General features: G+C 43.6%; 1 protein-coding gene across 1 annotated transcript in view; it reads right to left on the bottom strand.

Annotated features, from left to right (window-relative positions):
• Positions 1-17,921: 17,921 nt before the first annotated feature.
• LOC137537877 (mucin-6-like) overlaps positions 17,922-23,940 on the bottom strand; it is a 146,453-nt gene continuing 140,434 nt past the window's right edge. Inside the window, exons 32-33 of the mRNA XM_068259823.1 lie at positions 20,236-20,474; positions 17,922-17,939 (exon numbers count right to left, since the gene is read on the bottom strand). Of these exons, the coding sequence (XP_068115924.1) occupies positions 17,922-17,939; positions 20,236-20,474 (257 nt within the window). The remainder of the gene's footprint in view (positions 17,940-20,235; positions 20,475-23,940) is intronic.

Below are 23,940 nucleotides of genomic sequence, written 5' to 3'. Positions count from 1 at the left end.
ATAAGCATACTCGCTCTCTCTTAGGACACCCTGGCAACTGTCAACCATTTTACTATCTCATACACAGCTTCCCTTCTCCTATTGTCCTTTCCTTTAACCCTTAAAGAGAGACTAAAGCCTATTAAAATACTTATTTTTACCTGCTATTTATGTTAAGCAATGTTAGCAGTACTGAAACACTGCATTCCCACGGCAGAACGAGGGCTTTATACCCTCCAAATCCCTGGGGCAAAAATCAGGGAGCGCTTCCTGGTAGAGGCAGAGCTTTGTGCTGTAGCTCTGCCTCTACAGGAGTCAATCTCCGCTGATCGCTGCCTCTCCCCGCCCCTCTCATTCTTCTTTCACTGAGAGGGGCGGGAAGAGGTAGAGATTGACTCCAGTAGAGGCAAAGCTACAGCACAAAGCTCTGCCTCCCCGGCAGCAAAATCCAGTACCTGGAAAGTCGTCGAATTTTTCCTCGGTATTTGGGGGTATAAAGCCCTCGTTCTGCCGCAGGAATGCAGCGTTTCAGCACTGCTAACATTGCGTAACATAAATAGCAGGTAAAAAAAAGTATTTTAATAGGCTTCAGACTCTCTTTAAGACTGGAAGGCCGATTTGCTAGGGCTCTCTTTCCCTTTTGTCTTAATGCTGTGTAATGTGCGAGCATACCTTCCACTATTGTGTAAATATGTGTTATTAATTTGGTCACTGCATAAGCTGTAATCCACCTGTGTTTTGTACTGTATTGTACCTTGTATTCTGTTGTACAGCACCACAGAAGATGATGGCGCAATATAAATCAATAATAATAAACATGCTTTGCTTTCCTGTTCATTTTAGTGGCGCTACACATGGCTGCTCATGTAGCAAGGCCAGGTATGGGCAAACTTGGCCCTCCAGCTGTTAAGGAACTACAAGTCCCACAATGCATTGCAGGAGTCTGACAGCCACAGTCATGACTTATAAAGGCAAATGCATTGTGGGACTTGTAGTTCTGTAACAGCTGGAGGGCCGAGTTTGCCCATGCCTGAGCTAGGCTCTACTCTTCATGTACCGAGCACAATGGGAGATCATCCAAAGGTTTCCAGACTGCAATTTGTCAGTTTAAATAATCAGCCTCAGTATTGAGGTTTTATGTATCAAAGCCAAAATCACTTTGGTGACTTTAATTTGGTGATGACAGTAATTTTAAGTGCGCATCTGCACTATTGCTTTGCTCATGTTTGCCTGTGGTTGAGATTTATTGCTCTTCATAACAGGCAAAAGTACAGCTTAGGCAATACTTACAGATTAGCATAAAAGTTAAACTATTTCATACTGGCTTTTAAATAAGATATTGGCAACCTATAGGTAGCTCCTGTCTCTGTGGCTTGTCTAAATCCAGCCATATACTGTATAATACAATCAGGTCATTTAATAGGACAATTGGTACGATAGAACCCAATATGAAATCAAATGCAAAATTTCTCTGGTTTTGATTTTCCTGTTTACATGGTTACATCAATAATATTGTATATGGCCTACATTATACTACTGTAATAACTGAAGGGAGAATTGCCTTTGTTGCATAGTTATCCTTAATGGTCAGCATCATTCTTTCATGTTGCACCTTGTCTTTAAACACCTAGGCTTTAATTGGATTAACATTTCTGCTGAGTTTACTTCCAATTTTAATTTTTTATACATCTTATAGCATCTACAAAATAACTTTTCAAAAGTTAGCAACTGAACAAGTACTAAAACGTAGATAAAGATGTGATATTCAGCCTATTTTAAGTTTTTTTTTTTTTTTTTTTGATTGGGGCTTAAAAAGCATTTTATAGATGAGGTGTGAAAAAAATTCTCATGAAAAATCTCAGGAGAGAAGTCAGTTAAATAAGGTCCTTGTTGTTTATTTAGATTCTATAGGCAATGTACAAAAAACGTCATCCTTCAACCAGAGGACTATGCATGCACTACAAAGATGGGAAAAGAGGAGTGTTAAAGAGACTCTGAAACGAGTCTAAATCCCCCTTTTTAACTTGTATTTATGTTAAGCAGTATAATCCCTGCTAAAAAACAGCTATCCTGCGGCAAAACGAGGGGTTTATACCCCCCAAATCCCCTCTGATGAGTCTGGGAGCGCTTCCTCATAGAGGCAGAGCTAATGGCTGTAGCTCTGCCTCTTAGCGCATCAATCCCGGCTGATCGCCGCCTCTCCACATCCCTCTCCTTCACAGAGAGGGGCGGGGGAGAGACGGAGATCCGCGCGGCAATTGACGCGCATGGAGGCAGAGCTGCAGCCCATAGCTCTGCCTGCATGAGCAGCAAAATCCACGACCAAGAAAGTCTTGGATTTTGCAGGGGGGATTTGGGGGGTATAAACCCCTCGTTTTGCAGCGGGATAGCGGCGGTTTAGCAGGGATTGTAGTGCTTAACATAAATACAAGTTCAAAAAGGGGATTTAGACTTGCTTCAGAATCTCTTTAATCATGGCTGAGTTGCACTGATATGGTTCCCCTCTGTCAGTTGTTCTACTGGATGCCAATTTCTTATTATTTACAAAGCTTGCAACAACCTGTCACTTCCAAACATGTGCATTGCATGCATGGGCGGTGCTACACTGGGGCACACTGGGACGCTGGGACACTGCCCCCCCCCCTCCCCGGGAATCACTGTGCCCCTTCTGAGTGTCCTCCCTTGCTCAGTAACATACAGTTAACTGTTTCCAAGCTACAACAGCTTACAGTGAACAGGATAAGGTATGTAAAAAAACTTTCCATGTCAGTCTGAGACTATGTAGCTGAAAGCTTACTGTTTTTGTTTTAAATTAGCAAATAAACTAGAACTTAAAGTGGTCTGAAACTCCAACATAACATTCAATAAAAATGTGTAATATTGTCTGTTTACAAATTACAAGTTTTCAAAATGTAGTTTATCTTGCCCTGAAAGCTGGCATTGCATTTTATTCAAACTGCTTTTTATTATATATTAATATCTTCTAATTATCTGTTCTGAGCTGTTTGTGTGCTGTAACGATCTGCTAGTGTGTGTGGGCACTAGCAGACAGACAATAAATAGACTTTTCCTGAAAGGGTAAAGTCTTACATACAGTGACAGTAGAAGGCAGTACAAACAGATATATATAGAATGGTCAGGCAAATCGAGTCGGCAACAGATCAGATTGGTCAGGTACAAAATCGGCAGGCGATAACCAAGTGAGTAATCAGGCCGAGGTCGGCAACTGGTCAGATAGGCAGAGGTACAGAATCGGCAGGCAGAGAGTAGTCAGAAAAACAGGCAGAAGTCAATATACAGGTAAAACAATATATAATAGCTGAGCTAGTATGGAATCCCCGGGGTCCTGCCGGTTCAAGCCACACACGGAACTGACTAAGGTCTGAAGCCTTCACTGCGAAGTGTTAGCTAGAGCAGACAGTGTCAGAACAGAGCTTAAATAGCCCGGGTAAGCAGGAGAACACGCCCCCAAGCCGCTTGGCCAATCAGGAACCGGAGGTGGAGTCCTGCGTGTCAGCTGACAGCTGGTCAGCTGACCTGTTTCCTTAGAGCATAAGAGGAGCGAGGCTGACAGCCCGTGCGTCCACCCTCTTTTACAGTCTGAGTATCGTGCGGCCGGATTCCTGCAGGCACGCTGCTGACATCATCCCTGCCAATGCGGCCGGCTGCATCGGAAGCCCCAGATGCACTGCCAGCTCAGGTAACAGCAACTGAGCTGGTAAGTGCAGGATTACTGACATGTGCCTGAAGCACAGTGAGCTTCACAGAGAGCTCCTTTTCACTTGTTACACTGTGTTTATACACATTGTAACAACATTGGAATGTAAACAAAGATTCTGTTATCTCCAGTTTGGATGCGGGTTTGAAGCTGAATAGCAGGACAATGTGCTCTGTTTAACCATTTCAGTGATGTTCTGCTAAAAAAACAATTCTAGTAAAGTAGCTTTCAAGCTGTGAAGAATCTTTTAGAAAAAAAGTAGAAATGCTAACTTTCAGACCACTTTAAGTGTAAAATTCAAGCTCTGGCCTCCTGCAATAAAATACAAGCTCTAGTCTCTAGCAACGTACCTCCCTCCTGCCTCTTCCCCTCACCTTGCTTGCAGAGTTTTGAGACACAGGCCGGGGGCTGGAATGATTTGTCTGTGATCTGTCCACACAGGAGCAGTTTGCTAGCAAGAAAAGGATTAAAGCATGGCTGCAAACTAATCAAGTACATCTGTAGGTAACTTTTCCTCAATAATAGCACCATCATTTAAACAATCTGCTCTGTTCAAAAGCCTCTGAGTTCTGTTTGTAATGTTTACATTTGGTTCCTATCATTGCTAAACTAGTAAGCCTTCATTTTATTTCCGTGGCCCCACCAGCCAGCCATTGTGCCCCCTTTGTGCCTCCCCCCAATAATTTGAAGCTGGAGCCACCACTGATTGCAAGCTCTTTAGCAGATCAAAGATTTTACATATCACTCCCCATGTCTGGTATTTTCTTCCATATTACTGTCAGCAAACTGCAGTCCTTGACTCCTTCAAGACAAACTCTTAAAACTGACCTTTTCAGCCACCGTATGAACTTAATTACACCTTTCAGTCACTCCTCTTTGCTTCCTTGTGCACACTCTGACAAGACTCAAGTACTCAGAGCCATTTTGTTCATGGATATCTTCTTTGTTTAGTTTAAGTTCATCTATGCATATCCACAGCATTGTATTTACAATATGGATTCTTTGGCTCTACTTTTTTGTTTATACAGTATATTGAAATCCCTTTGATTTCTTCTAGAGCTGGTTACAACCACACAATGGCACATATGCAATTCACTTTTTCTCCTGAGTTTTCTCCTAGGTGATATTTTTAAACTTGTTATAAAATGTCTTTTAAGTCACCAGAAAGCAAGAAAATACGCAAAATAATTTTGATAGTACTTTTTCACCTACTTTTTGGTACTTTTTTAGTTGAAAAGTGCTGGAAAATTATTTAAGATTGAAGATTAAAAATTATCTCCTAGGCGAAAACTCAGGTCAAAAAGAGAATTACATATGGCCCCATGGATCTGGATCTTTTAGATGCATTGGAACAATTCTGGGAAGAACAACGGAAAACGCTTTATTAAAGATACGGTTAATGTGATGGGAACGGATGTATCTGAGGACTTGAAGCAGGAATGTTTTGAACTTAAGGACACTCATATCTCATATGTTAACTACCTAAAGACCGCCCCATGCCAATGGGCGTAGATGCGGCGGCAGCCCCAGGACCGCCTAATGCCAATTGGCGTCAGGTCCTGGAGCCTGCTACTGAAGGAGATCGCGCACAGGCTGCGCGCATCTCCTTCTTGGGGGGCGGAGCTCTGCCCTGCCTTCAGTCTCCAAGCGGCAATCGCCGCTCGGGAGACTGTTAGACGGCGTAATCGCCGTCTATTTACATGTACAGCGCTGCGATCGGCAGCAAGGATGTCCCCTCCATAGGCTGGACAGTGATCGGCTGTCATAGGCTGAAGCCTATGACAGCTGATCACCCTGATTGGCTGGCGGTGGGAGGGAGGGAGGGAGCAGGGAAAAATAAATAAAAAAAAAGGCTATTTTATTTTTTTTAAAAAAAGGAAATAAATATTTATATAAAAAACAAAAATAAACAGAGAGCTCTGTTGGTGGGGGGAAAAGGGGGGGGGGGGAAATCACTCGTGTGCTGTGTTGTGTGGTCCTGCAGCTTGGCCTTAAAGCTGCGGTGGCCAATTAAGGAAAAAACAGGCTGGTCTTTAGGGGGGTTTAACCACTCAGGTGGTTAAAACTTGGTAGAAGGTGAAATGCCTTGAGACTGAAGATATCTACCCACGAGGATTACGGATACAAATATTCCCATCAGGGCAGCTAAATGATGATAAAAGGAGATTATGGGAGGATGGTTTATCTAAATGTTCACATATAATTGTGGGGATTCTGCTTGACTGCTTGACTATGATTGACTATGATAACGAGCTACTCGGTCAACTAATGAACAATAGAAGAAAATTGAGAGCATAGATTAATCTAATCGACCTAAAGAACATATAGAAGCATTTCTCACTGATCTTAAAAAAATAATTAAATAAGATTGAACAAGAAATTATTAATTAATTAATTCTTTATAGGAAGAAATTAGAAATATTGAATGGACTATAATTTGAAAAAGGCCTATAAATTATGTATACATATGGGCAATCCCAAGTGGAGGAGGTTATGGAGGAATAGATGCCATCCCAGGAGAATCCGCCAGAGAGACCCAGTGACCCTAGTAATGTAACATCACCATATAAGTCTGACTCTAGGGACATTCCAAAATTAGAGGCAGAGGGGGCGATGCAATCTGTGAAGTGGAGAGTCACTGTCCACCACACTTCTAAACAGCCCAGGGATATGGGCCCAACAAAGATGAAGCTTGGAAATAGACTCACGTGCTGGAATAACATAAGTCTATACTGTATACCTGAACATTAGCATTTGTACCAGTGGTATTTTGATGCTTACCTTGGGCACTGAAGCCTGTTGACTTTGTTATAAGAAAACTCCTCAATGACCTCATGTACCATTAGGTGTGACAGAAAACTCACCGTACTGCTCCGGTATTGCCGTGACAGATGCTCACTGGAGTCGAGGCTAAATTAATATTTTTTGCTCCCCTAGGCAACCTGTTTTGTGTTACCTACCTGTCCCTCTCAGGTGCAGCGCCCCATTGTTTGAACAGCAGCTCTCCTCCTCTGTGTAAAGCAACTCCCTGCACCCACTTCCAACAGCCCCACTCCACAATATAAAGCAACTTTTTTTGGAAACTCTATTTCAGGTGCCATCTTTTCTGAGGTAACTTCCCTTCTCATTCATACCCCACTTTCAATGTGCCTCCAACCTCCTTATAGAATTCTCCCTGGGCCCCTTTGCAGAGGTTTCTGTTACTGTTTGTAGCTGATGGAGTTTGCTGTGTATAAAGAGTGGAGAGAGCTTTTGACTCAAGTTCATTTTACTATTTATCTAAGTGCAGAACTCCTGTTTGCTTTACATTTCAACATGCTGAAGATGAAGAAAGCCATTCAGCGTAAAGGTACCCTTATTTTTGTCTATTTTATTATTTGATTGCCTGCAGACTCGATACATCTGCTGGGAATCGATATTCCCCAAATGTCTGATCGATCAACTTTTGACAAAGAATCATTTAAAAGGATAGATTGGAACTGGATGGGAAGATATAGACCAATTGGGCACATACCATTCCACCTGATCAGACAGGAAGTGATTCCTACCACGCACAGCACGTCAATTTGCACAGCACTCAATGACAGCATTTTATTTGGAAAGCCCCGACTTACCTTTGTAAAATTGTGCGCCACTTTTCCTTATTGCATTGTCTTTACCTTGTTTGCTGTTTTCAATAATCCTGTTCCATAGGTTGTACATTTTATCTGCTTTTCTCAAATGCATATTCTGGGTTAAGTGGAGTAGATTACCATAATTTAGCCAGTTCACAGTTGCATATCTCACTAAGGGGACAAAACATCCTCTATGGTATTACCTAAACTGAATATTTTCACAGAAACATAGATGTATTATACAGGACAAACACATCTTTACTGTTGATATCACTTACCAAATATTTGCAGCATGTAACATACTCCTAATACATTAGATACAATTATCCCTGCCAGTAGTGTAGGCGCCCAGAGGTTGTATGCAATCAATTTTGAGTGGATAATAAAAAATTAATGAGTTCTGTGCATACAGCTACATTAAAGAGAATCTGTACTCTAAAATTCTTACCATAAAAAGCATACCCATCTGTTCATTATGTTCTCCTGGGCCCCTCTTTGCTGGTTCTGCCATTCCCTGCTGCAATCCTGGCTTGTAATTGCCAGTTTTATGCAGTGTTTACAAATAGGCTGAGAGGAGCTCTGTTTGTGACTCATACAGAGCCTGGAGGGGGCGTGGAGAGGGTGTGTATAACTTCTACCTATCACAGCTGAGCAGCACATTCCTGCCTGAGCTGACAAAGCTGACAAAATAAAGATTAGATTATATAACAGAGATAATACAGCCACTGTGCAACTAGGAAAGGCTGCAGTAAGACAAACTACATTAGAACTGGTATAGGAACCTATAGGATAGAAGAAATAAGGCTGAAAATTTTGTTATAGAGTCTCTTTAAGACATTGTACTATACACCTGAGAAAGTGGGCAGGTCCCGTGAAATACGTCATCCTTTCTGGTGTCAATAAAATTAAATTAATTTCTATACCTTAAGTATGAGGTAAGATTCCACTCAGAATTGATTGCATAGAACCCGTTAAGGCACTTCCTCCAAATTTGTGTTTAGTTCTCCCCTCCCCCTGGATGTGATATTTATCCAGCAAGTTCTTTGATTTTTTGGAGTGTGACCTAACCCATCCCATACTATGTATTAATGGGAGATGAAAGATGTCCAACATAAGAAGGGAGATGCCAGCAGTTGACAGGAATTAAAAACCCTCTTGCCCAGTACAGGTAACCTTACTTACTGTATTTCCATACACCAGAAGCCAATAAATTAATCATCGCTTCGATTCAAATCAATATTTTTGCATGCTTGTGTGTAGAAAACATCTTCCACACACATGAATGCCATTGTAATTATATCTTCTGTGCAACATGGCTGAGCAGATTCACACCTAGGTCACAACCTGATCCCTTACTGATCTTCCAACACTCTAAACTGTTACTGGGGACCATCAACAATCCAATCCAATAGATGATCAATGATTTCCGTTCATTGCTAGGCTACATCAGAAATGATCAGTCGTGCCCACTAATGGCTAAAAATCTGCTAACCACTACGATCAAATTGATCACATCAATCCAAAATTTGGATAGAGTCCATGATTCTGATGGAACTGGTGAGCAAGGTTTTGTTCGTTAGTGGACAAGACCTATCATTTCCGATCGATCATAATGATCATTGGAAACAATTGATCATCCCTGGGATTGTATCATTAATGGCCACCTTACAGGGATTCTTAAATGGATTCTTAAAGCCGACTGACGGAAGTGTGGGGTCCCGGTACCGGCGCTGCAGAAGACTGAGGACTGCGGCGTGGGAGCGATCGGAGCGTATTGGGCTGGAGGAAGCCCAGGTATGTATAAATGTTTTTATTTTCTAGAGCTCTGGTACACTTTAACTGAGAGGGATATGGATGTTTCCTTTTAAACAATACCAGTTGCTTGTCAGTCCTGTTGATCTCTTTGGCTGCAGTAGTGGCTGAATCACACATCTGAAACAAGCATGCAGCTAATCCAGTCTGACTTCAGTCAGAGCACCTGATCTGCATGCTTGTTAATGGGCTGTGGCTAAAAGTATTAGAGGCACAGGATCAGCAGGAGTTTCGTGCAACTGGTATTACCGTATTTTTTTTGATCAACAAAACTCACGCATTTAGTTGCAATAACCACATATTTAGAGTAAGAGGATTGTTTTTTTTTTTTCCACATTTGAAGAATCAGTTTTCTAGTTACAAATAACGATCTTAAAATTGAAGTTCCGGTATGATCAGATATAGTACCATCCTCAAATGAACCTAACACACAGACCACAGCCGTACGAGGGATCTTTATATTAAAGACTTGATCTATAGCATTCAGAATACCGTCCCATTACCTTCTAAGTTTGGGACAGTTCCATAACATATGAAGCAAATCTCTGTGGTCTCTAGCACATCTGGGACAAACTGGCGAGGGGAGCAATCCAAATCCAAATAAACATTTAAGCGTGTAGTGTGTCTTATGGATAATCTGAAGCTGTGTGAACTTTTGAGTAGTAGCGTTTACTGAAAGCAGAGGTATAGCCTCTAGAGCCTCCAACTAGAGATGGCCTGAACCTCCGATTCTCGGTTCGCGAACCGCGAACTTCCGCAAAAGACTTCAATGGGGAGGCGAACTTTGAAAACTAGAACCACTTACGCTGGCCACAAAAGTGATGGAAAAGATGTTTCAAGGGGTCTAACATCTGAGTTTTTGCATGGAGGAGTGGGAAAGACGCCAAAAGTCCCCAGGGAAAAATCCAGATTTTTTGCATGTATATACATCAATCAGGGAGTGTAATTAGAGTACTGCTTCACACTGACACACCAAACTCACTGTGTAACGCACCGCAAACAGCTGTTTGTGTTGTGATGGCCGTGCTGGACTGGTGCGCACCATGGCGAGATTGCTCTTCCTCAGTTATATCAGGTAATGCCTGACTTCCTAATCAACTTTCAATGGTTCTTTCTCTACCATTGTTAAAAAGACTCTGAAGCGAGAATAAATCTCGCTTCAGAGCTCATAGTTAGCAGGGGCATGTGTGCCCCTGCTAAAGCGCCGCTATCCCGCAGCGAAACGGGGGTCCCTTCACCCCCAAACCCACCCCCGCAAACCTTGGTCGTAGACTTGGTCGTTCCTGGAGGCAGGGCTAACGGCTGCAGCCCTGCCTCCAGTCGCGTCTATCAGCGGCGCATCGCCGCCTCTCCCCCGCCCCTCTTAGTGAAGGAAGACTGAGGGGGCGGGGGAGAGGCGGAGATACGCGCTGACAGACGCGCGTGGGGCAGGGCTGTGGCGGTTAGCCCTGCCCCAACCAGGAAGAGGGGATGCGCTGCACGGAGGGGGATCTGGGGGTGAAGGGACCCCCGTTTAGCGGCGCGATAGCGGCGGTTTAGCAGGGGCACACATGCCCCTGCCATCTATGAGGTCTGAAGCGAGATTTATTCTCGCTTCAGACTCTCTTTAAAGCTTACATCTATTTTTTTTTAAATTACATTTTCTGCTGGCTGTTCAGTGCCTGTAACGAGAATCTGTTATGAAGGGCAAGTCTGCCATTGTGACTACGGGTAATGGCTGGGGAATCAGGGTTCGATTCCGGTCCGGAGTGGGAGCCTGAGAACTGGCTACCACCACCACACATCCAAGTAAGGACCCATTTGCTGTATAAGTAATGTACCTGCCCTGACTGTACTTTGCAGACCAGGCATCTGTGGTCAGATGGACCCTTGACCCAGCGCAAGACGAACCAAATCGAAAGCATTTGCCAAGAATGTGTTATGGAGGGCAAGTCTGCCATTCATTCAACTGTGTAAAACTTTCGATGGTACTTTATCAGTAGCATGGTGACCATGGGTAATGGCCGGGGAATCCTGGTTCAATTCCGGTCCGGAGTGGGAGCCTAAGAAACGGCTGCTACCAACACCACACATTCAAGGAAGGCAGCAGGCATGGCATGCAAGTCCCGAGGTAGTGACAAAAAATAACAATACAGGAGGACATTCGAGGCCCTGCTGTATATGAGACTAATCAACTTTAATACCTTTAACGAGAATCTGTTATGGAGGGCAAGTCTGCCATCCATTCAAGTGAAAGGTATGCACTGACTGCCAGGTATAATGCAATGTGCAGTCACAGATGCAGTGAAAGGTATGCAGTGATTGCAAACAGCTGTTTGTGTAGTGACTGGTGCGCACCATGACGAGAGTGCAGGTGATGGCGGCTTTCCAGCCCACATGGTCGCTGGGCTGAGGTAGCTGAATGACAGAACAGTGACTGTCCAGCTGATCAAATTTGGTCTGTCCACAATGAAGCAACGACCTTAATATCGTGGGTGTGCCCCTCCCCTCGAGACTCTCATATAGCGGGTGGTCATTGCTTCATTGTGATACGCAAGCCCCTTCACCGCGGCAAGGTAATGATCACGAAGGGGCATTGGCACATGTACATGCCTTTTGTTTTGTTGTTGCAGCAGCTGCAGTGCAGGCAGAAAAATTAGGCAGGCGTGTACACGCACCGGAAAAATTATTATAGCGGCCGATGCTTAAAAATTCAGGAATCCACCTGGAGTCCTGGACCCTGTTGGTGGTGGCGTTTAAGGCAGTCAACCGGCCTGCGGGCAGAGGTGCTGTGTGGGGAGCAACTTAGTCTTGGGGCAGGCAGTCACACGGCGTGCAGGCAGTGATGCTGTGTGTGGGAACTGACTTCGGGCAGGCCTGAGCATGCTTTGCAGACCAGGCATCCGTGGACAGATGGAGCCTTGACCCAACGCTGTGTGCCAGAGATGTCGCCACTTGCCTTTCAACATCACGGTACAGTTTAGGTATCGCCTTTTTTGAGAAAAAATTGCGGCCTGGTATCTTCCACTGCGGTGTGTGGCTTTTCTTTTGTGTGCTGCTTTTCCTCAGGTGGTCATTCCATTGCAGTTTGTGCTTTGTAATCATGTGCCTTTGTAAGGTAGTTGTCCCTACACGGGTCTTGGTATTTCCACGGCTCAATTTTCGGTGGCAGAGAGTACAGATGGCATTGCTCTCATCTGAGGCAGACACACACAAAAATTTCCACACCGCTGAGCTCTGAGGTGATGGCACTTTGGTGGTGGCGGCCGAATGATTGTTAAGTGGAGTGCCAGAATCAGAGCAGGAGAAGGAAGATATGTCACGCTTCCGTGCGGAAGCTGAGAAAGATGAGGTGTTCTGTGTTAAATAGTCAACTACGTCCTGACAATATTGAGGGTTGATGGCACGTGCCTTCTTCTGAACACTGTACTTTGGTCGAGGGCCGCACAAAATCACGACAGCGCGACCTCGAACAGACCTGCCAGGTGGCCTGCCTCTGCCTTTTGTTTTGTCCATATTGGGGGGGATGAATTGAAAGGTATGCACTGACTTGACTAATACAATGTGCAGTCACACAGGTGCAGTTAACAGGTATGCACGGAGTGGTATATCACACTGCGTGCACTCACGTAGGTAGGTGGGTGCACTGAACACAACAGGTAGGTATATGCAATGATGGGTATTATAATGTGCACCTGTCACACACAGACAGGTACCGGACAGGCACAGTGACACTGCGGGCGCTCACGTAGGTAGGTGGGTGCACTGTGAACAACAGGTAGGTATATGCAGTGATGGGTATTATAATGTGCACCTGTTACACACAGACAGGTACTGGACAGGCACAGTGACACTGCATGCGCTCACGTAGCTAGGTGGGTGCACTGTGAACAACAGGTAGGTATATGCAGTGATGGGTATTACAATGTGCACCTGGCACAGTAGTAATAATTATACCACCAATGGGCCAAAGGCCAGCTGCGACTGACTGACAGGGCTGTATATAATGCAAGTGGGCCACACACAAGAAAAAAATAGATCACAAAACAAGATTAGCTCTCAAAAGGGGTGCTTTTTTAGCAATAACAATCAGCAAGGAACAAGCTATGAAGCCTACAAGAGCCTAACTAAGCTTTCCCTATAAGTCTCTGCACAGCAGCTCTCCCTTCTCTAATTACTGCAGGCACACGAGTGAGTCCAATGCCTGACGCTGCCTGCCTTTTATAAAGGGGGGTGGGGCTCCAGGAGGGAGTGTAGCCTGATTGGCTACAATTTGCCTGCTGATGTAGATGGTCAAATTTGGGAGGTATTACGAAAAGGTCTACTGGCATAATACAGGACTTGTTCCAATTCACGGAGAGACCGGAGTACTGTTTACATTTCTGAAGTAAATGGATAGTAGCTGCTAACTGTTATAATATATATACAATGGTGCCGATGAACCCTTCGTCTAGCAAAACAGGCAGACGGGGCCAGGGGCCGAAGAAGTTTTCAAGATATTCCACAGCAAAACTAGCGGAATAGACGCGGACTGGAAAAGCTTATCAACCTGATAAGCTGGTGTGGGGAGTATGCGTGAGCCGAGCACATGGGCTGCAATTCGAGGAATCAGCGGCGAAACTCTTGGACGTTACACTGTAACTGAATGTGCACACAGTTACAAGCCTAAACCTGGGTCGGAAGGAACCCTCCGAGGCTACGGCTGCTCGCAACTGGCGCTGGAGATTGATCCGCTGTGAGGGGAGGTGGGAGGCCCCCCCAGACGTTCCGGAGTCCAAATTTGACTTTCGCGGAGGGAAAGTTGCGAGAGCTGGTGAATTGCGAAGAGTCCGCAGATCAGGCATGTATGATTTACGTTGTTATATGGCGTTATCTGTGTTGTATTTGGTGTTATAACAATGGAGTGGTTAATATGTACATTCTGTGTTAATTGCAGCTTGGAGGCTGCGTGCTTCATTTTTTTTCTTTCTTTCTTTCCTCCTTCTATGTTTTTTGTTTTTGTTTTTCTTTCTCCCTGTCCAGAGACTGGGAAGGATGCCAGATGGGGGGGGGGGGGGGGGGTCCCGCGGCAGGGAGAAGTCAGCAGTGTTTCAGTCTGTTAGTAGTGGATGAGGGGAAGAGAGGAGGGGAGACGAGTAGACAGAAGAGGGAGTGAGAGACAGTGGTAAGCTGTTTTTTTTTTCTTTTCTCCCTTTTTTTCGGCGAGCTGGGGAGACAGGAAGGCACAGCCCATGGCTCTGGGTCGCTGTGACAGTAGAAGTAAGTTATAGCTACAGCTGAGATAATGGGTGAAGTGCGACTGTACTCTGGCGTGTTTTTTCCGGGCAGCATGTTTGTTTCCCTGTCCATAGGGGTGTTTGTGAGATGTTCTGCAAGCTTCTCTCGTTCCAGTCAGAGCTGCTACAATGTTTTTAAATGTCTGCATATGTTTAATGTTGTTGGTCAGCTTCGGCTGATAAATGTTCATTTCAGAAGAAGTTTCTAGATGGGATGGTAACAGTTAAAGTGGTTTAGAGTTCACAGCACGCTCTAGTGGGTCTGAGCTATGTCTGTGTTAAGCAGATAGTTGTGAAGAGAGAGAGCTTTCCACGTCCCTGGGTGATACTACGATGTATCGTATTTAGAATTGCAGCTGGGACAGCTATGTGTAACTATGCATAAAATGTTTGTTCTGTTTGAGTTTGTTTTTTTCTCCTAATGTTTATAGGATTGAGAGGTTGCTATGGGAGCAGCCATCTTAGCTGGCAGTCCAGAACTCAAAATGGCGGCAGTGGAGAGGGCCCGCCCCCAAGAGTCATGGCTCCCACACGTCATGGCAGGGGGGAGGAGGGGCTGGGGGATCCACGTCACGTCAGGCTGTGCTCGCGGCTCCGGGCAGAGCAGCTGAAAGGGAGGGGGGTAGAAATACAGAGACATTCTACTGAGTATCTCGGATCCCAAAGTATTTCCCCAGAGCTTTTCCCTGGGTCCATGGAAAGGAATGCCAGAACACGTGCACCAAGCTATTACTGTAAGACTAGCATGGTCACAGATAGGAAATGTTTCCCAGCTAGGTGCAGGGAGACAAGGAACAGCGCAGATCAGGAAAGGGTCTGTACTGAGTTGCTTATGGGATTATTCCTGTAAGTGGGACACCTTAATGGGTGTTGCAGCATGAGTTCCCAATAGAGAAAAGGGGGGACAGTGCAGCAAGCGGGTGCCGGAGTTGGAAAAAAAAGGGAGTTGACCAATCCAGGTATCCGTCGCCGCTACTGCAGAGCGGTAACGTTTTTTTTTTTCAGTTTTTGTCGTGGACAGGTCCAGAGTTTGATTAAGAGGTCTATGCTGGACTGGGGCTGTTTTTTTGTGTGTTTTTTTCCGTCCACTGATTGGTCAAATATGTTTTTTTCCAGCTCCTATCAAGTGTAGCACAAAGAACAAGAACTGACAGCAGTTCATGGGGCAATTATACAAATGAAAGAATTGCCATTTACAGAGTGACAGTGTATCAGGACAGGTTTGCCATACGACTACCTACCAAGTGGGCATTCAGGGATCTGCATACAGGCATTTGATGCTGGAATGCTTAGCCCTGCACCCTGTGTAGTTTAAGTGCAAAGTGCTCCTTCCTACAGGGAGGCAGCCAGTTTTTTTTGTGTAGTATGGGGGTAGTAGCACGGCAAACATTGGTCAGAGGGTACAATACACAGAACTTCTAGCAGAGCTGGTATCGCAATGAGGTTCTAGATAAGTAAATGCGATAATGAGTAAGAGCATTGCAGGCTCACCTGCAAAGCAACAGCAAGTGTGGCATCCGTAATCTGTGCATGCGACGGCCGCGCATGGACAGATAGGGGGGGATGTGGAGGGAGCTTGCAATGAGGTGAGAGCTTCCAAAGGTGAAGTCCGCGGGAGCATATTTTACACAGGTAAGTACTTCGGATAGTACTTAGGTAGGGGAGAGAGGTTTAACTCCAATCTACCAAAAAGAGTAAACAGAGTTCATGAGAACCATAAAGCAACGAGATCAATTACGGCATATATTTATCAAGTTAAAGTGTACAGAGTACAAGCCGCAGGGCGAATCCCAAATCATTAATAAGAATTGATTTGTTTGTATTTTGATTTCAGGAGTTTGGCAATATGGACTCGAGACAGCTGCAGTGCTGGCAGCAAAGATGGAGATGTCAGTCGGATAAGCGAAAGGTTCCAGATGCCAATCTGAGGTTGGAGAACAGCGAGATTCCTGAAATTGGAAAGAGACTAAAACACGAGATTCCTGAGATCGGAAAACGACTAAAAAAACTGACTGAGCAAAGCATAGTGCAAATTGCTAATGTTTTTCTTTCCCAAGGTGGTGCTTTTATAATGAAGAGTACCGTGCTGATGGTGATCCTAGGTTGCCATTTCGTCCTAGGAGAACGAAGAGAGGACATTCTCATGTATAATAAGGGGTTAATGAGAATGCAAGGCCCAAGCATGTTAATGTTTGGTGACAAAGGTACTAATCCTTTCACACCTCCCTCCGCTTGGCACAGATGGACCAAGCAGGGATGGAGGAAACGAGCACTTGTGCCAGGTGAAAACAAATTTCAGGGCACAAGGTGGGTGACAGGTCTGAAGGGTCTGGTGTTCGGGCAGTATGGATTGAATGGCAGGGTAAATCTGCTATTGAATGCCACACTCCCAGAATCGATGCACCGATCCAAAGTTTTGTTAAAAGGTACATTGCAGTACAATGGGTACATGCAAAAGGTGGAGTGTGTGATTCAGGGGTACCTTGTCTTGGTTATCCAGAGTGAGATGGTTCCAGATTGGAGAGGAATGAGCAGGAGGCGTCAATTCTCCTACCAGAGAGACGCAGGGGACAACATCACACTCTGGAACTACCAACAGAGAGTGCCTTTGAAACAACGATACACACGTAAAGGCTGGAAAGCCGAGGGGTGGTGGTTCTTGAAACAAGAAGTAAAAATCGAGATCGAGCCACATTTCCAGGTGACAAAGAGGGTGGGGAGAGCGATCCCGGGGGAGGGAAAGCCAACACAGGGAACCCCATTCACATTACACGGGTCACAACAGGGGACGATATTACACAGTCCATATGCAGCCGCTTATCCTTATGCTAGTTGGGTAAGTGAAGAGGTACTCTTAATTGAAAGATTGCAGAGAGTACAGTCTTCCCAACCTCTGGTACATATTGTGCCTCGGGACATAAGGGGGGAAGAGGTCCAATCAGGACAGTTGGGGACATATTTGGTCAGGGAGATGCTTAAAGATCCTGTCCAACTGAGATTGGACAAGGGGAGATATATTGATTTTTCTGGAGAAGGATCTTTTGCATGGAAGCTTCAAGAGGTTTGGGTGAACAAATGGAAATGGTGCAACATTCCTTTAGGCACCGCCACTTCCTTAGTTCCCACTTCCACACATGTCTTACACCATGACCTGAGAGGTCAAACTTTTTTTGGTGCTAGACGGGGAGGTGAAACGAGTAGAGTTGTCCTCATGCGGGCAATTCTCCCAGAGGTACCTGTGTTTGCCGGGGCAAGTCAAATTTAGTGAAGAAGCCTGCAGGCTCAATAACGCAGAATGCGAGGCTACCATTCAAAAGATCCACCCTGAAGCCAAACCGATAGTCCCGGTGGCTGAAGGAGAGGTTTGTTTTTTTAGCATCATGTCTAAGGACACATTCAAGGTACATTTTCATAATTGTTCCAATAAGGGGGAATCTGTCAAGGGGAACATATTGGGTGAGCGGAGATCCCATATGGATCCAGTCATTCAGGTTTGATGACGTTATTTCTCAAATGGTTGAGAGAACTCGTAAGGTCAAAATTTCACGGGTAGTTCCCGTCCTAAAAGAGAACACGACATGGGACAAAGGGGAACAGGGGTTGATCCAAGACGACCAAACTTTGATACAACGGTTAAACAAACAGTACACTAAGTTGGAGGTAAGATTTCACCATGATCTAAGTGATCTTAACGAGGTAGAACACAAAAATAAGCAGGTGAGTTCCAGTCTGACCTGGTGGAAAAGGTTTCCGGTGATGTTCCAGGGACACTTGGACTGGGCCTCTGCAGTTCAAAAGTTCTTCCTACACCCACTGGTCGTCTGGATGGAGATGACAACTTTAGGCATCATTATCCAGGTGAGGTTGTGTGTTAAAATTACGTAAAACAAATTAACCTGGTCAAGAGATTGGTGCCTCATAAACAATCTCATGAACCAATATTTTAAAATTAAGGGATATACAGGGTTACGGGTATAGGTTTAGTAGTACCGGTGATGGAGCTGATTGTATAAAGGCACTCTTTTAGAAGGCACCTGGCACTGCTCCATTGAGTAACAAACAAACGAGTTTCACTTTTCTGTGGTCATGCAAGTTTGTGAGTGATACGCAAGTGACGCAAATGCTGAGCATGTGGTATAGATGGATTTAGAAGTAGGGCCTCCCCAGAGAGCCTGGTTACAGGAAGACCAAGAGGTCTTGCTCTCTCTCTTCCAGGGATAACCGCCGAGAGCAGAGAAGTTGTGTGAGCACGAACATCGAAAAGTGAAACATAAAGGAAAGAAACCAGGTACGGTTAGGTTCAGAAGTTGGGATCTGCGGATCAAGCCTTTTTAGGGGGGATTGTTATAATTTAAGTAGGCCTCAATTATTTGGACTGAGTTAGTCAAAAAGGCTTGAGGAGCAGACCTGCCCTTTAAGGGGATTTTCTCTCTAAGAGAGAAAATCTGCAGTTCTGTCAGCAGAACTAGAACATACCAAGAAGCTGTTCTATGGACAAGGCCACAGGTCTCCCTGACCTGGGCATGTACGCCACTAGAACAATAAACATCAGCCATGTTTTATAAACACCCACATTCCTGTATGTATGTCAGAAGCCTCATTGAATATTAATCGAGTAGGTGTGTATGATGACACCACGAGTGGGTCCACCAATAGTCTGATCTAGGGGATGGCGAAGATGATGTCATATTTAACTCTTTCCTAGTCGGTATTAAAGCCTGAGTGAGCTATGGGAGCTCACTCTGCTTCTTACTTTCACACTAGCTCGCAAGGCTGACTGGGACCTCTAAGTATGTTCATTCCTTTCTGTAATCTGATATAATGTATGCTGTACATAGGTAGTCTAGTGTAACTTAGGTTAGAAAGAAGGTACCTGATTGACTTCAGCAGGAAGTCTAATCAGGAAGCTTGTAACGCAACATGAAGATTGGCGTGGCTAGGATATGATGAACTGTATCTATCTGTATTTCTGTTTCCTGAATAAACTCCGTAGACATTGAAGAAGCCTGAGAAAAGTCTATCTCCTGCTTGCTGTGTTGAGAGTCAAGTTATCTCACAGTCTGTGAGACGCAACTATAAGAAGTTGATGGTGTCGAAGCAAGGTGATTTAGAACAGGATCTAACACTAACGAGGACTGTGTGTCTGCCAGATATAACAATGTGTCATCCGCGTATAGCGAAATGTTTTCTTCAATATATATATATTGAAATCCAGAAATATGAGGAGAGCCCCTAACACATTCTGCCAGTGGCTTGATAGCGACTGCAAATAGCAGCAGCGGCAGGGGGCACCCCTGTCTCGTACCACGTTGCAATCTAAATTGGGATGACACAGAGCCATTGGCTCTTATAATTGGTAGTGTGTGTGAACAATACAGTGTCCCCACCCAACCGATAAAATATGGCTCAAATCCCATATGTTCCAATACCCCACATAAATATTTCCATTCTACACTATCGAAGGCCTTGGCTATGTCTAATGCAAGAATTGCCCTATAACCCGCATTAACTGCTTGAGCTTGAAGATTTAAATAGAGCCGACGAATGTTGTTTGGGGTAGCTTTTTGCGGCATAAACCCTGTCTGATCTGGCGAAATCAATGTTGTGATTACCTTAGATAATCTGTTAGCCAAGGCCTTTGATATAATTTTAACGTCTGTATTTAGCAATGAGATTGGGCGACAGGATTCAGTCAGCAACAGGTCCTTATCAGATTTAGGGATAAGGACAATTGTAGCTACATCCAAAGAAGGAGGTACACGTCCCACCTCTTGTGCCCTAGTGGCCATTTCTAGTAGTTTGGGCAATAGTATTTCTAAATACTGTTTATACATTTCAGATGGGAGTCCATCTGTACCCGGGGCTTTGTTATTTCAGATGGGAGTCCGTCTGTACCCGGGGCTTTGTTATTTGCCATAGAAGCCTCAGCAATTTCTAACTCCTCCAAAGTCAGGGGAGCCTTCAATAATTGCCTATCCTCCTCTGATAATTTGGCCAAAGGGATATTTTTTACAAACTCATTAATCTCATCAATGGAACAAGACAGTTTAGAAGAGTAAAGGTCAGCATAGTATCTTCGAAGTTCTTTTAAAATATCTGTTGGGTGATCAACCAGGTTTCCCATAGGGGTTTTGAGTAAAGAAATAAAATTGGATCCCTGCTGTGCTCGTACAATAGTTGCCAGTAGATGCCCTGTCTGGTCCCCCTGGTCGAACAACGCCTGTTTTACAAAAAATCTTTTCTGGTTAGCCTTGCAACTGGTATTATTTTAAAAGGAAAAATCCATATCCTTCTCAATATAGGTTCCCTTTAACATTGTGCACAGTACAGAACTACAACATGCATTCATTAGATACATTTATAAGATTGAGAATAGGCTTTTATATTCTGTACTGTACAAGTGTATTGCACCTTATAAATGTATGCAGCCGTCTTGTACTTTTACAAACAAGGGGAACCATGCTCCTCCTGCTGGGATTTAATTAAGTGAATAAGGGAAAAGTAGGCGCTGAGTGAGGTGGTGCTACGCATTTCTCGGCACAACTGCAGCTTTGACATTAAACTGGAGAACAATCATAACCCATGCAAACAGTAACAGCTTAATTTTTTATGAAGCTAAAGGGCCTTTAAAGGAAATGTGAAATGAGGTGACCATAGGCAGTACCACTGGTGACTCCCTTTTCAAAATGCTACTTTCCTGGCCATTGTGCTAATCTGTGCTAATAAGGTGTTCTAGTTCCACTGTGACTCCACTGGCTGCATACTTGTTGTATGTATGCGACTCAGAAACTACTCAAACTAAATGATCACCAACATGACAACCAGGCAAGCAACTGGCATAAAGGAAAGAAAAAAAGACAGCCTCCATATTTATTGGAACTCAGGTACGCGTTGAAACAATAAATTAAAAATTGATCAGCGTATGGCAAATATTAGAGGCTGTTCCCAGACTGCTTGGCTTACCTTTCAGGATCAGGACAGTCAATCATTTGCAGTAAATCACTAGTTTATTGACTATAGGCTTGTTGTACTTACCAATAAAATTAAAGTGACTAATGTTTTGTGTTAACAGAGTACTTACATGCAAAATTCACAGGTACAGCTAAGGTGGATGGATATCAAGATACATAATGCGTTAATGTACATCCTTGAAACTAGATTCTCCAGATGCATCAAGTCTGCTGAGCAGTGATTGAGTTAGATGGTTGTGTGCTTGGATTGCATGACAGATTTTTCAGTTTTACTCAATTTCTATGTTTTTTTCACAGGTTTTTAATGACTTAGGCTCCTTTTACATTGCAGTGCTGTGTTAGCAGTGAGATTCGGAACAATCAGACCGCACTGCAGCTGAAAAGTCACACTGTTATAACCATGGTGCCTCCGAAGGGAAAAAAAAAAACACGTGATGTGGTAAGTGCGGTATTTTTGCTAAAACTGGTATAGATATGTATTATTTTCATAAATGTTCCCTTAAAAAACTTTTTGTGCGACCTTGTTATGAAAATCAGCTTAAAACACTCCATACTACAACAGAAAGAAACCGAGAGCCCAATATAGTGTAGTATGTATTGGAATTGGAGAAAAATGAACGTAAGTAATAATAATACTCACAAACCAGGGTTACCGCTAGGGCAACCACTGTAAATGCAGGTGGGGAGATTAAGACCTCTCCCCACTCAGTGTTAAGATGTTTCTCTCTGTAGTTCAGGGAATAAGGGTATATCACCCCTCCACCCGGGGTGGACACTGGGTTCGAAGAAGGTGAACAGAGGCGCCAAAATGATAAAATATGCTAAAAATGTTAAAAAAAAATTGTCAGGGAGGCAGCGGTGGACTCACCTCCCCCAAACAGACATGAAGCTGTCAATTTTTCATCAAAATAAATGTATTCACATACTCCAAAGTACAAGCAACGCGTTTCATAGGTATATTCCTGCTTCCTCAGGCAATTAAGAATAGGAGTATCATACAGCAAAGTCTCTAGTGCACACCTAGACAGAGGCGCTAGGCGTGCACTAGAGACTTTGCTGTATGATACTCCTATTCTTGATTGCCTGAGGAAGCAGGAATATACCTGCAAAACGCGTTGCTTGTACTTTGGAGTATGTAAATAAATGTATTCTGATGACATACTACAATATCTTATTTAAGTTATAAAATAACATACCTACCATTTCAACTCTATTTAACTTATATTCATTGTGTACTGTGCCATTACTATAATATCAGTATGATTTCCAGAGGAAATGTCATTTTCTATAGGCTTTTCTATTACAGATTTCACAGCATTAGTAACTCCTAGGTTGTAGTGGGAACCTCTAGTGTTGTATTACATATTATTCCACAAGGAAGGGATGATGCTGAACTTGACACTTTTAAGATTTTAATTTTTTAGGCAGGAAAAAACCACTTCATCCATTTAAGTTTTAGGCCTAGTTCACAGTGCTGAGTTGCGCTGCAGAATAATTCTGCATGTCAACTCACTGCCCATACAATTCTATGGACCTGTTCACAGTTCTGCATCATAACATTATTCTAACTCACTGTATGCAGGTTTTGTTTCAAAGTCTGTGTCCAGTCTACATTTCTCACAAACATTATAACGCATGTGTGTTATAACTGACCACTGTGAACCTAGCCTTATATGCAGCAGTTTTGGCAAAGATGACATCACCTTGCATTCTTTGCCTCCATCTATACATATAAATACGGCACAATAAAGAGATTTCCAAGTTTGCATGTCTCTGCTTGGGAAAATGATCAAGTGACTTGTAGTCTGTTTCATGTCTATGGCCCGAGACTGCATACAAGTAAATAATTCCTTAGATGTGAAGTTCCTGTCTTATAAGCCTGAGCTATTTGTAGACACTCCCTTATATCACAGCTTGGCAGCTGAGGAAATTGTGTAAAAAAAAACAAATACCGACAGAAACAAGAGGCTGTAGTAAAGTTCAGTAAGTTTTTAACAATGTAGATAGCTGTTCTGGAATGTATTGTATAATCTTTCCTTTCGCAAACTTTTAGATATCTTTTATAAAAGCAACATCAATGTTTGCCTCTTTCTGGAATCATATTTGTTACCAAATAATGGATATGCTTTAATATCTAGGCATTGTTCTGCAACATAAAAACATATCTTTAGTGACTGTAATACAGGACCAGGCTAAAGAACTGCAGCCATAATTACAAAATAGAAATACTTACTCCTTAAATACCAATCTACACGATACGATCCGATTAAATCCGACATGTCCGATCAGGATTCGAGTCGATTCAATTCGATGTGCCATTGTTTTGCAATGGCAAATCAAATTGAATCAAATCGAATCCCGATCGGACATGTCGGATTTAATCGGATCGTAAATAGAATCGTAATCGAATCATATAAAGAATCGTATCGTGTAGATTGGGCTTGAGATGCTATGTTATATAGGCTGTCTGTGTAACATTAGCCAGATTATGCCATCAGCAGATACAGTAATGGATTACAGTATACATGTAACTAAATGTACCTTTGTGCTGTGTGTCTCTTGTAGGTGTACTCTTACAGGTGATGTGAATT

Source organism: Hyperolius riggenbachi, chromosome 11 (genome assembly GCF_040937935.1).
Source record: "Hyperolius riggenbachi isolate aHypRig1 chromosome 11, aHypRig1.pri, whole genome shotgun sequence".
NCBI classification, from domain to species: Eukaryota; Metazoa; Chordata; class Amphibia; order Anura; family Hyperoliidae; genus Hyperolius; species Hyperolius riggenbachi.
This window is presented reverse-complemented; position numbering and strand designations above follow the sequence as displayed.